This window comes from Ornithorhynchus anatinus, chromosome 7 (assembly GCF_004115215.2).
Source record: "Ornithorhynchus anatinus isolate Pmale09 chromosome 7, mOrnAna1.pri.v4, whole genome shotgun sequence".
Lineage (NCBI taxonomy): Eukaryota > Metazoa > Chordata > Mammalia > Monotremata > Ornithorhynchidae > Ornithorhynchus > Ornithorhynchus anatinus.
This window is the reverse complement of record NC_041734.1, coordinates 10,139,482-10,156,928: the sequence shown is the minus strand read 5'-3', so window position 1 is coordinate 10,156,928 and position 17,447 is coordinate 10,139,482. Positions and strand designations below refer to the sequence as shown.

Sequence of the window (17,447 nt, the reverse complement as noted above, 5' to 3'; positions counted from 1 at the left end):
AAGCTCTCCCTGCTAGCAGTGTTTGACCAAAGGGACCAAACTCCAGTTCCTTTGGATTCATCTTCATTTTTTGACATCTCTAGTTCCAAATGTTTTTATGCTTATCTCACCCATTGCTTGTGGGCAGGGAATTTGTTAACCTCTTTATTCTTTACTTCCCAAGCTCCAAGTATAGAGTCCTTAACCAAGTGAGGGCTCAGTAAATGTTACTACTACTTCCGACAAACAATGTTTATGACATCTTGAAATAGCAAACATTTGCTTTTGTAGTTCCAGAGTTGGAAAACCACATTTTTGAGACACTCCATGGGACAAACAACATGGAATCTTCAAAATGTGTCCTCATAATTCTCTTCCACCACCCTCTGCCTTGTAAATGTGCAGAAAACTGCCTAGTAAATTAGTTGCAGAAAACCGTTTTATACTTAGTAATTTTATATTTTTGCCAATTCTTAAGCTGTGGTTCATCTTTCAAACATGTTCTTGTCCTCTTCTTATCTCTTCTCTTACTTTCTCCTCCTTTCTTTTTTCTTCCCCCTCTATCCTTTGTTTCCTTGTCTCTCATCTTCCTTTTCTTTTGTCTTCTCTCCCTTTCATCCACTTTTTTCAGCCTCTTCTATTCTCCTATCCTTTTTCTTACTCAATTTCCTTCTTCTCCCTCCCATATGATTTCATCTTTCCCTCCCTTTCCAATTACAGCATTTCCAAAAAGATGAAAATCAATCATATTTACCCTGCACTTACTTACTTACAGAGTCGGTGGACACGTTCCCTGTGAGAGGGTTTGAAGGAAGGAAGGGATAAACAGTTTAGAAAGGGTTTCAGAAACAAAGGGGATTACCATTCTTTCTAACATGGTGAAGGTTAGAGTCGCCTCTGTTGAAAACAACCATCACAGTGCTTGTAACTGTTCTGCTGTGATCCATGTTATTTTTTGTCTTTTTTTTCTTCCTTTCCTTTTCCTTGGTAGAGAAACCTACCCCACCCAGCTCTTAGACCCACATTTTGTGAATGATCAGCAATCACCACCACCATTGTTCTTGCCAACAGGCTAGTAACTCCCTCCCTCACTCCCTCTTGGAACATTTAAAAATGTACTCGATTAGTTTGGCAGCATTGTGATGGGATGAGATTGGGAAGGAAAAGGAGATTGTAGAAAAAAGAAGGAAGGGATAAAGCGGAAGGAGAGAAAAGGATAAGAGCAGCTGAAGGGAGAGATGGGATGTAATAAGAACGTCTTTAAATGTAACTGGAAATAAAGAATATTAAAACATTTTTTAAACAACCACTTATACCACCAGCCTATGTACTAGACAAGGTATCAAGAAGAACAATGGCAGAGCAAAATTTCTATAAACCCACACAGCCCATTCAAAAATGTTTCCCAGTTCAGAGTGTCAAACCCTGATATTTTTTTCTGTTTCCATAATTAATTGTTGATGCTCAGGTATGTTTGCAGCACCAACAGACTAAATATTTGAACCTCAACCTGAAGAACTGTCTTTGTGTACTTCTGATCGATTTGATTGATAGGTGGATTGTTGATGTTTTGCCATGGGTCAAATTGAGAAACCATGCCACGCTTCTTTTAGACAATTAGCTGCCATGAAACTAAATAGACAATGTTTTTGAAGAACCACAAGTAATGGGAAAAATCACTTTGTGGTAACCGTTGATTCAATGGGAATTAATGGGTTAAAGGGTAGGTGATATGAAGATATCGCTAGGACTTGCAGTTTTTTAACACAAATTCTTATTATTAATTCCACCATGAGCATAATGCTACACACCCTTGCCTCTCAGCTATTTTGCTATATTATTTATAGCAAAGTTCAGAAACACAAAGTACCACACAATACAAATAATACCCATGGTATTTATGGAAAGCCTACTGAGAGTGACACATTGTATAAAGTGTTCAGTAAGACTGAGGAAGAGACGGGAAAGTGTAATAACATCACACCTTTACTGATGCCCTGGGCATGCCCCAAACCATTTCTTCCTACACCAAATCATTTCTTCCTACACCAAATCATCCTCACTTCAAGAGACTCCAAAAGCTAGCTCCGCCTCACCTATCCACACTCCTTAGCCCCTACAACTCTGCTCTCCCTCTTTGCTCTTCTCAAGAACACCTCCTGATTCTACCCTGGTCTCTTCTTGCTCACACTGTCCCCAGGGCCTGGAACTCACTTCCCCACCAAAAATCAGCCAGACCTAATCTCTTCTAAAATCCTGCCTTCTCCAACAGACTTTGCCAGACTGTCATTACTCCGATTCTTATTAGCCCTCAAGATATCCTCTCTTGAGGATCTTATATCCATCATTACCATTTTTATGTATATCCAGGATTTTAATTCTGTCTCCATTGGAGTAGAAATTCCTTGTGGGCAGAGAATGTGCCTTGTACTTCTGTTGTATTTCCCAAATCTCTAATACAGTGCATTGTACTTACTAAATGCTCATTAACTATTTTTCATTCATTGAGTCTTCTCTACTGAGTGCTTACTGTGTGCAAAGCACTATACTGAACACTTGGGAGAGTCCAATATAACAATAAATGGATACATTTTCTGCCTACAACAAGTTCATACTACTACTAAGAGCATCAGTAAAGATCACGTTATACCCAAAAGAGACTCATAAGTGGAAATACAGATTTGTGTTGAGGGTAGGATACTCCCCAATCTATTAGTTGGGTTGCACCTGAATTTATAATGCAAACATGCATTATCAATCAATTGTATTTATTGAGCACTTACTATGTGCAGAGCACTGTACTAAGAGCTTGGGAGAATACAACAGAACGTAGGTATTCAGTGGAGAAAGAAGATTTTGAAGTTATGGTTCCTGCCCTGAAAATACCCCATTTTCAGTTTACCAAAGTTTGAATTAAGGAACCATTAGAAAAACCATCCATCTTTATTGATTTCTACCTTTGCGAGGCAGTTGTATCATGACATTATTAGTGCTTATGAATATTATTGATTTTTTCCTCTTTATTCTATCTTCCTTAGGTCCCAATTAAAATGAGTGAAACCCCTTCTTCTAGTTTTTCAATGATTCACCCGACCTCTTCAGAAAGCGGCCAGACTTTCTCCCCTCGCCACTTCAGCATCATTGACCCCGTTGTGGCCAAAAGAATTTGTTTCTATAAAAGCGGAGACCCCCAGTTCAATGGAATCAAGATGGTGGTCAACCATCGCTCCATTAAGACATTCGATGCCTTGCTTGACAACTTGTCCAGGAAGATCCCCTTACCCTTTGGAGTGAGGAACATCAGCACACCCCGGGGTCTCCACAGCATCACCAACCTGGAAGAGTTAGAGGATGGCAAATCTTACATTTGCTCTCACCGAAGGAAGATGAAGCCCGTCAACTTGGAGCAGGCCAGTAGGAAGCCCTTGCCCTGGCAGAGCAGCAGGCCCATCAGTGCCCGACACCGGGCCGCCCAGATGGCCAGGCAGAACCGAGTTGGCGCTGCTCAGTGGATGGCGCCAGTGGCTATCCGGACTCCCAAAAGGATCACGGTTTTCAAAAATGGTGACATGAGGACCAGGTGCACTGTTCTTCTGAGTAGGAAGGTCACTCAGAGCTTTGAGGCCTTTTTGGATCATCTGACAGAACTCCTGCAGTACCCGGTGGTGAGGTTGTACGCTGTCGACGGAAGGAAGGTGTGTACACTCGGGAAGAAAGTCCCAAAGAGGCAGTCCCTACAAAGTACATATTTTGGGCCACTAAAAGATAGAATTAAGTCTGTTTCTTTTGCCACAAAACAGTCCCTGATTCATGACTGCTCTGGGGTATACTTATAATACAGAAAAGAATAAGAATTAAGACTAGCTAGCTACCAGGAGAATAAGGCCAGTTATTCCCGTGTTACTTGTACTGTGTGTTGTCCTGAAACCCCTGGAATCTTGGGTGTTTATTTTTCTTCTTTTTTTTGGTTAATTTCCTGAGTGGGTAAAAGAGTTCTCTGCACTAAAGATAAATGCTAGATCAGTTCTATGGATAATGATGATGATGATGATGTGAAAATTCAGAACATTCTACTTCTTCTAGGTTGCTAATCTACAAGCAGTGTTCCTGACCGTTGGAGCTTTAGTGGCAGCCGGAAGGGAGCCATTCAAACCAGGCCATTATGATCTCCAGCTACATTCGATTCCTTCTCGATTTTCAACTGGCTCCAGCCCTGTGGTCCCCAGAGCAAATGCTAATCCAGGAGGGAGAAAAAGTAAGTGGCTTTCATGGTAGACACTCTTTCACAGGACTGATTTTTGGGAATGATGAAAAGGAAATACAAAATGGACTGGACCTATTTATCTTCAGTCAGAAGTTGAGGCAGAAAACAGGAACCTTACTAATTTTCCTATCGATTCACATTATTTTTTTTTCCAAATTGATAGGATAATAGGGATGCAAAATCCTTTTCATTATTCTGCCAGCCAATTAGTTGTCGTCTCTTTGAAATAATAAATGTCATATTTGTTAAACGCTTACTATGTGCCGAGTGCTGAGGTAATCATATCAGACACAGTCCCTATCTCACATGGGCCTCACGGTCTAAATAGGATAGAAAGCGGGCGAGGAAACTGAGGCACAAAAGGTGTAGCGATTTGCCCAAAGCCACAGAACAGTCAATTGGCAGAGCCTGAATTAGAACCCAAATCCTCTGACGCCCAGGACGTGTTCTTTATCACTAGGTGATGCTGTTTCAAATTGAATGTCTTGTTTTCCATCTACCTGAATTTAATAATGGTATTACAGCTTTATCATCATTTAGCTTTCAGAGCAGTGTTAAAATGATCAGAATTTGATTACATTTTAGGAATACAGTCTTGCATAGTATTCTTATTTAATTGCAGGATGGTTAGATTGTAAGCTCTTTGAGAATACTGCCTACCAACTGTAGTTTGCTCTCCTAAGCTTGTATTTCACTATACAGCGAAAAGTAAGCACCCGATTCATATCACTGATTGATGTACGAGATGGTCAGTTTAGGTGATCAATGACCGTGGCATCTTCCGTTATTCGGGCCTTATGCCGTGCCTAGTTTATCAGAACAAGAATCTTAAAAATAGTAACAGCTACTAGATTAAAAATTACAGCAGTCTTTTATAAATGGATGCTCATATTTTCCCAGTTATAACCAATTATAATAATAATAATAATGTTGGTATTTGTTAAGCGCTTACTATGTGCCGAGCACTGTTCTAAGCGCTGGGGTAGACACGGGAATCAGGTCGTCCCACGTGGGGCTCACAGTCTTAACCCCCATTTTACAGATGAGGTAACTGAGGCACCGAGAAGTTAAGTGACTTGCCCAAAGTCACACTGCTGACATGTGGTCGAGCAGGGATTCGAACCCATGACCTCTGACTCCAAAGCCCGTGCTCTTTCCACTGAGCCACGCTGCTTCTAAATCCGTACTGGTTGTGTCCCACCCCATCTTCTTTTCCTCAGAGAAAACAAGCACACTCTCCCAGTAAGTTAGGGGTTTGGCAATCTCAAGTATGAGTACAATGAGGAAATGTACACAATCACACAATTCAACAGAATGCTATTAAATACCTGCCTAGAGACTTCCTGGAGTTTGGATTTTTTAGTTTCCTTTCAGTTCTCCTTCTTCAGAAGCATCAATGGAGATCCTTCTCTTCCCCCAGTTTTTTACCAGTCAGATAAAGATTGGAGAGTGCATTTCTTTAAGTCTGATGTATTGCACTGAAGAGATGAAAGAATAAAAGGGGTCTGATGTTCCCAAAGACTGATGTTGGGTCATCTGTTTTGTTGAAACAACCACAAGCAAAGCAATCTAAAACCCCACAAGTAAATGGACATCTATATGCAAGTAGAACCATAATACAGAATTTATGTGAGGTATTGGCAAGGCTGGCATTTGCCCTATTTGTCATTCCCTAACTGGCATAAAGGGTGCCCCTTTGGTCCCTGCTGTGTCAGCTGGGGACCCTGCACTCGAGGCGAGGCAGAGTGGCTCAGTGGAAAGAGCATGGGCTTTGGAGTCAGAGGTCATGGGTTCGAATCCCAGCTCTGCCACTTGTCAGCTGTGTGACTTTGGACAAGTCACTTAACTTCTCGGTGTCTCAGTTACCACATCTGTAAAATGGGGATTAAGACTGTGAGCCCCTCATGGGACAACCTGAGTCCCCTGTGTCTACCCCAGTGCTTAGAACAGTGCTCGGCACATAGCGCTTAACAAATACCAACATTATTATTAAGATGCTCCTGAACTGGCATTGGTCCTGCCCCCTCCCTCATGCTGTCCGCTCACTCCCTTCCAAGCATCAGTTGGAGGGGAGGGTTGAAACATGTCACAGTATCATGCAGCTGGGACTGTGCTAGAGGCTTAGGCCCAACCCTGTTCCGGGTACTTATTAAAGGAGGAATTTTGCAAAATGAGAGTGCACATTGGCGAGAGGGGAGAAATTTGAGGGAAAGATCACCATAAAAAATGGTTCAACTTTTTTCTCACTTCCATTTGGAGGAAACCGACCTCTGAAATGATTTTCTGGGATATCTGGCATCTCTTTACTGTCGGGGAGAAGGATTACCCCCTCCATCACTTGTTGCATGAGGCACTTCTAGCACGAAAGAAAAAGTAGTGATGTGGGTGGCCCAGGGGCAATGGGCCAGAGCCAGCAAGTGGCCCAGGAAAATGGTTCTGATCAACTTGGCCACAGATTAGAGTGCAAATCAGTCACCCTCTGCCTTCATCCCTCAATCACTACACAGCTGGTACACAGTTTTCATTCATTCAGTTGTGTTTATTGACTGCTTACTGTGTTCAGAGCAGTGCTTGGAAAGTACAATTCAGCAACATTCATTCAATAGTATTTATTGAGCGCTTACTATGTGCAGAGCACTGTACTAAGCGCTTGGAACGTACAAATAGGCAACAGATACAGTCCCTGCCCTTTGACGGGCTTACAGTCTAATCGGGGGAGACAGGCAGACAAGAACAATGGCAATAAATAGAGTCAAGGGGAAACAAATAGAGTCAATCCCTGCCCACAGTGGGCTCACAGTCTAAAAGGGGGGAGACAGACATCAAAACAAGTAAAAAGGTATCAGTAGCTTCTTTATAAAGAAAAAGTATTTTATATATATACACATCATTAATACAAATAAATAGAATTGTAATTATAAATATGTACATATATGCAGAAGTGCTGTGGGGCGGGGAGAGGGGAATAGCAAAGGGAGTGAGTTTTCTTTTTTATGGTATTTAAGCACTTACTATGTTCTAAGTGCTGGAGTAGATAAAAAGTAATCAGGTTGGACACAGTTCACATCCCACATGGAGCTCACAGTCTTAGTCCCCATTTTACAGATGAGGTAATTGAGGCCCAGAGAAGTTAAGTGACTTTCCCAAGGTCACACAGCAGACAAGTGGCAGAGCAGGGATTAGAACCCAGGTCTTTCTGACTCCCAGGCCTTGCTCTATCCACCAGGCCTTGCTGCTGCTCGTAGGCATAGATGTGGGGGTTCAGCAGGCTTACCTAGCCACAACTAGAGATGATGAGGTTTGGAGGCAGGAGGTGGAGATAAATTCTTCTCTCCTTGCTGTTCTGAAGGGCAGGATGTTCGTGGCCTCCTGGCCTGGAAGGGGAGCATTAAATTTAGTGCCTTATCCCAAGCTCACAGACATTTTTATGATGTTGGCCTGGCCTAATTGGTTTACTTTTCTCTCTTCCTATCTCCTTTCTTTGCTGCCGGTCTGGTGCTGTTTCACCATCTGGATGCTTACGTCTTCTTCACTTTCCATCTCCTGCTGTGATTTGGGCGCCTTTCACTTCTCTCAAATCTCAAAAGTGAGTGCACACGCAGCCTCAAGCTCAAGGTCGCAGATTTACTCTCTCTCTTCTGACCAAATTTATAGTAATGATTATGCCTCAGATGGTTCTCTTGCCCCTGACAATCCCTCGGGCTTAGAAAAAAATAACACCCACACTGGTAGGGATCTATTGATAATACCCTCTGATGATGATATTGAGAAATCAATTCTCGTTAATCAAGATGGCAGTATGACAATTGAGATGAAAGTTCGAGTTAAGATTAAAGAGGAAGAAAGTATAAATTGGACAACAACCGTCAGCCGTGCCGGTCTCCGTAATAACGATAAAAAGTGTGAGACCGATAGCTTTCTGGCCCGTATGGAAGATCCATCACCCAATCTAAACATTTCAGCATGTACAAAAGCAGCAAATGTTCCATGCTTGAAGAGATTCAAGGATGAGGAGGGCAGTTTGACAGAGGAAATAAACACCCCAGTGACAAGGAAAGAAGTTGAAACTCACAACATAGCTGTTTGGGATAAATCCACTGCTAGCCAGGATTTAAGTCAAGTGCTTCCAGCTCAAGACAAGCTTCATTTCCATAGACCTCCGACACCTGGGCCGCGGAGAATGAGGAAGAAGAAGGCCCTGGTCGAAAGTGTTACCTTAGTTTCTGACGACAAGATTCATGAAAAATTGTTTGGAAAATTTTCCTTCAGTGAGGAAAGAGAGGACGGTGAAAGGAAATCTGAATATTGCATGGTCACACATTCTAGCAAAGTGTCATCCGTTTCCAATGACCCCACGCCTAGTGACGTCACTAGAGATGATCACAGGAAAAATTGTCTAGAAAGCGAAGGAGGAGTCAGGCTACTGGCACCGTGCCAACAAAAAGGTGGCCTTGTAGACACTACAAATCAAAGCATGCAGGAGCTAATGCGTGAGAAAGGTTTACTCCAGGCCATTTTGGGGAAATCGGTTGTGCAGGAAGAAATCATTGATTGCTTAATATCTGGCCGCAAAGTGAGTGTCAAAAACCAGAGACCTTCTAAAATTAAAGGAGGTAGCAGGCCTTTTTCAGCAGACAGCACCCTTTGTCATCATAATGGCAGTAGAAGGGAATCGTCTCTTAAGAGAACAACTCCCCCGCCCCTTCGTTGCTCCAATCTCTATACTCCCCCTGCAGACATTGAAAGGTCACAAGGTGAATGTTTTCCAAGTGGGATAACGTTCTCTTCAGTCAGAGAAAGGCAGCCTACATCTTTTCTTTACGACTTGGCCAGAAAGGCAGGAAAATTTCCGCAATGGCAAGGGATGAATTCAACTCATGGGGTGAGTGTATCAGAAAAAACACGTTTTAAGAATGAGGAAAGACACTTCCCCAGGGAAATTAGACAAAGAGCTGTGGGACAGATCTCAGATATAAACTGTTATGAAGCATTCTCTTCGAGCACAGTGGTTCCTGGGGGTGGGAGCCACAAAGATGCCATCAGCCCTGTCATTGCTGGTGACTCTAAAGACAGTTTGTGCCCCAGAATTTCCATGCATTCCCCCCCAAACGAATCACCTTATATAAAGAGACACAAAGTTAATAGCCCTTTGGCCAGAGTAAAACCTAGATCATTAAACAAGCTCAATTTAGCAAGTTCTACAAAAGGTGAAGTTGTGTGGAGGGGCAAAGTCTGTTCACAAAAAGAATATAAATGTTGCAAGAAAACTCTAGGCACCGGAGATACATGTCACATGTTTAACTTTCTAGAGCAAACACAAAAATCTTTGTATGCCCCAAGGTCTTCAGAAAGAAGAGCAAGTGGGTATAAGATGGAGCCTGAAAAGAATAGTTATTCACTGGTCAGTGATACCCAAATATGTTCAAAAAAACCCAAAATACAAAAAATGGAAAAAATAACATCAGGGCCCAGGGAAAGAAAATCAAACTACAGTACTGGCCCCAAAGACCTGGATCCTTGGAAACAAGATTATGTGGCACACAATGGTGCTTGCCATTCACTCCAAAATTATGTAGAGAGCTGGCTGAGGAACATCTTTCCATCACCTTTGAAACCAAGAAAACTAGCCCCACTATGTAAAAAGGAAGGAGACACAGTTAGTTGCAACATTTCTCCTTTTCCTGTTAAGGGTAGTCACATTCTCTCTGGTGAGGAAAATGGGCCTGATATAGAAAGCGTGCAGGGGGCACAAAACGTAAACCTGGTCAAAAACAATCCAGGAAAACCTCTCTGTGGAATGGCTGGTGCTGAAGAACCAACCAAACAATTTTATGAGAAGCAGAATGCTACCAATGATACCAATCCAAGTTTTCTGGGTGAACCCAGGAGCTTGTCACACTCCAATTTCATCCACGTCTGTGATGCTAAGATGCCAGGCTCCAACAAAAAGAGTGACAGTGATGAGAAAGAGAAGGAGGCAGAGACTAACCCAGCTGTAAGCAGACTGAAAGCGGAAGTTGCGGTCCAGGTTGGCTCTGGAGTCAGCAATGTAGTGGGACTTGATTCTCAAGGTGACTTTCTCTGGAACTTGTTGCTGCCCTATTTTCAAGAAGTGGCCCAAAACTTTCAAAAGGCCACCAGAGAAGCTACTGGGAAACAGTTTATTCCTCCTGATATTTCTTCTCTTTCATCTCCACTGCTTGACTCCTCCTCTAATCTTCTTCTGGCCTGCTTACTGGTGCTAAACCTAAAGGGAAACTTGAATAGCTTCTGCAAAGATGATTCCCTAAAAGCAACGTGCACCTCATTAGAGACGGCTATGTTGTTGCAATTTCTAAAACAAATTGCAGTCGTTGAGGGGGCTGATGACTTGAAGATGGCTGTTTCCAATTTACAGGGGTCTATGAATCGCTTATTTAGTGGGAAAGAACAAGAGCATATGTGTTCTGTGAATTTCCCTGAGAATCTCTCCGTAGCTGAAATTCCACGTGTTCCAGAGTTAAATGAACACAAAAATCTAAATGAAGCTCACAAACTGGAAAACACCAGCACTCTGGAAGGGCCCTCTGCTGGGCTTGAAAACTCGACCCCAGATGAGTCCTGTGTGCTGGATGTAGCTTGTTCTCCTGTTTCCCTGGATGAGACTGGGGCCTCTGTTCCGGACAGGGTCTCCACTTCTGAGGAGCCCCGTGTGCTGGATGATGGTGGGTCCCATATGCTGGATGAGGCCCAGGATCCTGATGGGCCTTGTGGGCTGGATGAGGTTGATCCCTGTGTGCCTGATGGGGCTCCAGCCCCTGATGGGACCTCCTGTGTGCTGGATAATGTTCCTGCCTTCAGTGAAATCTGCCTTTCCGACAAGGCCCCTGGGGTGGACGCAGCCGGCAACCTCAGTGAAAGCTGTGTGCAGAATGAAATCTATACTTCTAACAAAACATTAAATTCTGAAGAAAATGCTGATCTGAAACAGACCGAGGAATTAGAAAGCTTGAGTGAGGCCCAGAATAGCTTCATTAGGTCAGCACATCATTTGAATCTTAGTGACTTGAATATCCATGAATCCGAGCAACCCAAAAGAGATGAGAATTTATGTAACCAAAATGCCTTTTCAAGAGTAGCAGAACAAAAACTAAATGAAGAAGAATTGAAAACTTCTTTACTAGAATTCCAGGATAGTTCATCAAAGGAATTACAAGATAAAAACATAGATACATCCTACGATAAGGAAGAATCAAGAACTTCTGTTGAACCAGGCTCAACAACTAACAGTATGGCTTCCGATGACAGAAATCTTTCCGAGCTAGAATCTTCTGAAGAAATAGAAAACCTGAATGTTACCCACTTACAAGAAGAGAAAAATGCAGGAGGTCAGAGTAATTTAGAACCAATTTGCTATCTGCCTTCTGCTCCTTGCAATCTTGAATTAACAACTGAAATCTTGGAGACAGACAGAATGGAAGGAGAAGAGAATATTGAAAATAATAAGGTCATTAGGAAGTCAACTACATCATTAATGGTTTGTTATGATTCTAAGCAAAGTACTGAAAAGGAGACCAATAAAGAAGAAAATAAATCAAGGATAAAAATGATCCTGAAAGAAATTCATTCAGATTCATCTGTTGAATTTAGAAAGCACTTAAAGAGCCCTGTGACTTCTGATTGTTCAGACTGTAGGGCAGATACTGAGAACGAGTATACATCTAAAACATCCAGTGATGTGAGCAATGAAAGTGGAGAAGAAATGGCACAGAGGAAAGAATACAATACTGGCTATGTTAAAAGAACCATTGAAAGACTTTTTGGCAAAGAAGAAGCTGTTCTTAAGCCTTTACTCCGTACCAGATCACAGAACTCTAGAATATTTCCCAAAGATTCTGAAAAATGCCTATGTATAGCAGAGAAGATGAACTGCCCTGGAGGCCATAATTTCAGGTGTTCTGAGCAAGTGTCAAGATTTTCACTTCCAATACAGGAATGTCAGGAGGACAGTGATGTCAGTGGTAATATTTGTGGTGAAGACACTTCTCATCCACCGTCACTCAGTCCTAATGGAACCAACCCCCACCATTTTGGAAAGGAGGACTCTGCAGCATGCTGTCCAAAGACACAGAGTCAGGCAAGGTTCCTTAGGGGCCCGGATGCAGTACTGATTGACAAAGGCAAGTGGCTTTTGAAAGAAAACCATTTGCAGAGGATGTCACCTCCCGAAAACACCGGAATGTATGGCATCGGGGACACCACATCGACCGACACCCTGCTAGACCACAATAATGATGACATTCCATATTCACATTATGGGAATTTTGATCCGGGTTCGGAGCTGGTTGAACTGTCCTCTTCAGACCTGGAAGACTCGCCTCAAACCCGTGTAGCTCATTTCCACTATTCAAATATTCCTCAAGGTAGTGACTTGGATACTTTTGATGAGGATTTAACAGGTGTTCAAAATAAAACCAACTCTATCGGTTACACTTCAGATCTTCGTGCAGAACAGAGAGGTAATGCTCACCAAGGACCAGTATGTACTTCTGTCACTCAACTCTATCCTGATTTCAGAATGAACTCTTCTGACCTGCCTTCAGTAGAATTTAGACTTTCTGGTAACAAAGTCCACCCTATGGGGCAGCCTTTGCCCAACTCTGCACAGGAAAAACAGCCATCAACTAGCAGCAACATGGGCAGGAGAACACTTCAGGAGGAAGATTCTTTGGATAAGCTTCATGCCATCTGTGGCCAGCACTGTCCAATTCTGACTGCTGTTGTCCAACCTGTTAATGAAGAAGGCCGAGGATTTGCATACCAAAAAGCATCCGACATTGAGAATAAGTGGGCTTTCCATTTGTGGGCCAAAACATGCCCATTTTCATTTTGGCCTGGCAAAAACTTATTTAGAAATGAAAACAATAGTGTAAATATGAAAAAAGCCTCAGATAATACCATCAGTGAGATAGTTGATAGAGTTCATTTCAAGGATGCATTAGATTTTATTAATAGTCGATCCTGTGGAATGCTTAAATTCTCCACACTCCTGGAAGAAAACAATTTAATGCAAGTTAAAGCACAACTAAGGAAACAAAAATATGTAAATTTCTTGCAGACACAGTTGTTTATAATGGATGATATGAATTCAAATACACAAGACACTAGCAATCAGGGAAATGAATCTTTAATAGTTGTGGATGAGAATAACAATTTATTAAATAACAGATTCCAAAGCTCAAGAGCAAATTTGAATCAAATGACTAGAAAAAATCTCAACTGAGTTCTCTTCTTGGGAAATCCAGGACAAGCTTCCACTTAGATGCAATCAAATAGAGAAAAGGCATTTTTCAATATCAGTATAAATTTTTAGCAAATATGAAATTGTACTTTTTTGAAGACAGTTCTGCAGAAGAAGGTGATGTTTGTCTTCATTCAATTATTTTGAAGAGCATTAATAAAATTAATCCTTGCAGACAACTTTAGTTTTAGTATAGTTTGATATAGAAAGCCAGCAATGTGTATTTTGGGGATTTGTATGTAATCTGAGGTTTGGAAATGAGGATTTATACCTTTTTTAAATTTAAGGTTTTTATTTTATTGTGATTCACATGATCAGTACCTGTTTAGAAAAGATGGAATATTACTCCTTTCCTGTGTTCAATATACTCAGATGGCTAAACTAATGCTGAACATCCAGGCTAGCTGTTGGTGGACATAAGGTCACCTTACTTAATTTAGGCTACTGAACAATTCAAAATTTAATTCTTCAGTTTAGGACTATGCACCAAAGGGAGACAAATGGACAACCACACACATGTACACAAAGAGTGCATGGACCCCTAGGCTCTTTACAGACTGGGAAAAATGGAAATCCCCCAGGAAAAAAAACCAAAAAGTATCTTAATTTTTAAAAATGACCATTCATTCAGTCGTATTTATTGAGTGCTTACTTTGTGCAGAGCACTGAACTAAGCGCTTGGAAAGTATAATTTGGCAACAAATAGAGTCAGTCCCTACTCAGTGGACTCACAAGCCTTCCGTATGTCCCTTGCCAAAATGTACTTTGATTCTACTGACAAGAGATACTGCCAGTTCATCCCACAATTGTACTAATTGATTTGTCAACTGTTAGAACTAGGCTGTACTAATTGATTAATCACCCAGTGGTATTTATTGAGAGGATGCCGATATATATATCCAGTTCTCTTTCCTCACATGTCGGAAAACCAGGCAGTAACAAAACGGTTTTGAGGGGGTCTCAATATGCAAAGAATTCCAACTTTGTTTTGGTTTTTTTTATTGTTTTGGAAACTCCATGGTGCTTGTGAAAATAAATTGATATTTAAGGGAAATAGATGATTGTGATCTCTAGTCTCCATGGAAAACAATCAAGAAACAAAAATCTTCCCAACTTATTTATGGTTTCTCGTCCTCTGATCTTCCCCGTCCCCTGTTTGCTGCTCTTTGGGATGTGTTCACCACACCACCAGGCTCCAGATCACTCAAGAGCTCAGAGCTGTCACTCAGAGCTGTCCGGGGTCCAGCCCAGACAGGAGATCTAGAAATTTTTCATGGCAAGATAGTCATTTTCAGAGACAACAGCCAAGACCCAGGAAATGCTAACAGGGTTATCAGAGCCTTCTTGAGGGTATCTGTGTCACACCACTAAACCTTACCGAGAATCCGTCGGAACAGAAACATGCAGTGCAATTATTTGGAAAACTGCTGTGCCTGCTGGTAATGGATGGCTTGTCATAGGCTTAATGGTCCCCAGTTACATTACTCAGGTGATATATTCTCTCTTCAAATATTTCCACAGTCCCTTGCACGAATAGCATTATAAAATTATCAAGAAATTAGATTTTTGGTACCAATCTTTTCAGAATGACACTTCATGATTATTAACTCCACCTCCAGTCTGCTATAGAACAAAGAAGACATATATATCCAGCCCCAGACACCCTCAGTAACACCTAAATCAGCTTCTCCTTATTTCTCCTGGAAACCTTTACAGAACTAGACTCGCGCCATCTCCATCTCTCTCTCTCTCATGGTATTTCTTAAGTACTGACTGTATGTCAAACAATGTTCTAAGCACTGGGGTTGGTACATGTTAATTAGGTCAGACACAGTCCCTGTCCCCCGTGGGGCTCACAGTCTACATAGGTGCGAAAACAGGTATTTAATCCCCAGTTTAGAGTTGAGGAAACTGAGGCACAGAGAAGTGAAATGGCTTGCCCAAGGTCACAGCAAGCAATTAATTGGCAGATCTGAGATTAGAATTCAGATACTCTGACTCCCAAGCTTGTGCTGCTTCCCCTTTCCAAAGGGCAGGAAGAGAGCACCTCTCTGTGGCTGGGTAAGGAGAGGCAAAATGAAATGCCCCGGCTTTGGGGAGGGGGTTTGGGGATGAATAGAGAGAGGAGGAGGACAGGGGATAGAGGAATTCACCGACCCTCACACATCTCTTGCTGTGACTACTGCAAACCTCTAATTGGATTTCTGCAACTAGTTTCTGCACTCCCCTCAGAATTTACTGTAGGCCCAATTGTTCCTTCCTCTGCTCTTTTCCCCTTCTTTTACAAAACATAAAATCAATAGTATCTACTTGATGGAAACACACTTTAAGTATTCAGTGACTGGCTGAATGAGTTTTAACACTTTTTGCAAGATCTCCTCTTGGCTTTCTAAGCTTTTTTCTGAAAAAGGAACAGGGGTAGAAAGATTTGATGTTACATTTAGAAAAGCATTAGGTTTATGGATTAAGCAAACCACTGTTTATTAGATAATAAATGTACTATTTACTCTTTATGTCCCGAGCATCATTAAGAGGAAGAGCAGTATCATCCAGTAATCAGACTTTCTCAAATGCATAATACAAGACACTTTTTTAAAATTTCAAAGATTTTATATGCAGTTGTGAAGGAGAATTGAGGAGTGTATGGGTGAGCATGCATCAGGTTGAAGTCAGTGAACCAGATAGAAGTGTCTAAGGTGCTGGCTGACTTTTAGGGAAGTCAGGGAGGAGGACTCAACTCTCAGGTTTGTAGTGCACTGCAGCATCAGTTAAGGTGCCTTCTTAAGGGCCATCTAAGAGCCCAATTTGGGACTGAATTAAAGTAGAGTTCTGGTACTGGGAAGAACTTGGCCATCGCATGTCCTGCAGTTTGATTCCAGGGATGAGAATTTAAAGAACTTCAGAATTGTAATTCTAGCCCGAGGCTAATAGTTTCACATGACTCTCTCTCTCTCTCTTTTTAATCTCATGAAAAACAGTGTGGCTGCAGTAGGGGTGAGGAGGGGTGAGTTCTACTTAGTAAATATGACTATTAATACCCAGGAAGAGGTGTGTTATTGTGAGTAGGATCAATGCAAATTTTGTAAGCCAAAGAGAATTTTTGCTGGTCCAATAATGTTGGAGAACCATTTGTTAGTTGTCTCCACTCACCTCCATCTTTGTAGCTAAGCATGAAATCGAGTGTCCCATGTGTGCTGGACAGTGTATATTCCTGGGGCAGGCGAGAGATGCTTCTTCTGCTCCATTCTTCTTAACTCTTCTATCATCACCATCTTAAACTTCCTTACATGGTGCTGCGGTGGGAAAGAGTACGGATCTGGGAGTCAGACAACCTGGGTTCTAATTCCAACTCCGCTATTTGCCTGCTTGTGACGCTGGAAAAGTCTCATAACTTCTCTGTGCTTAATTTCCTCGTTTATGAAACGAGGATTCATTACCTGTTCTCCCTCCTACTTAAACTGTGAACCAAATGTGGGATAGGGACTGTGTCTGACCTGGATAATTTGCATCTATCCCAGTGCTTAGAACAGTACTCGTCGCATAGAAAACACTTAATACCATCACACTGTTGTTACTATTCTTAGAGGTTTAAAAGAGTGACTGGATCTCCTTGAGCACCTAACAGGATGTCAATGGATGACACTGGGGAGAATCTTAGTTCTACTTAGAGGTAGTCTTTCTTGGAAGGCTGAATATCTCTTTCTATTTTGGATTTACTGGGACAGAGGCCTACCATAGATCTAATGGTCAATCAGAAGGGTATCTAGTAACAGAGGTCTTTCCTTTGATAAGTTGTGTGTCCCCTGTTGGCTATTAGCCATAGAAAGGATGAGGTTAACTCAGGACAATAGCCAGCTTTCAGAGCACCAAAATATTGCAACAGCAGTAAAATAAATGCTATCATTTTTTTTCAAGCACTTAATT

At 41.8% G+C, this 17,447-nt stretch overlaps 1 protein-coding gene across 1 annotated transcript in view; it reads left to right on the top strand.

The window, feature by feature from the left end:
• The first annotated feature begins 3,028 nt into the window (after window positions 1-3,028).
• The window catches only part of RP1 (RP1 axonemal microtubule associated), a 127,007-nt gene continuing 112,588 nt past the window's right edge, over window positions 3,029-17,447 (top strand). The window contains exons 1-2 of the mRNA XM_039912531.1: window positions 3,029-3,674; window positions 4,063-4,234. Of these exons, the coding sequence (XP_039768465.1) occupies window positions 3,030-3,674; window positions 4,063-4,234 (817 nt within the window). The 5' untranslated portion in view covers window position 3,029. The remainder of the gene's footprint in view (window positions 3,675-4,062; window positions 4,235-17,447) is intronic.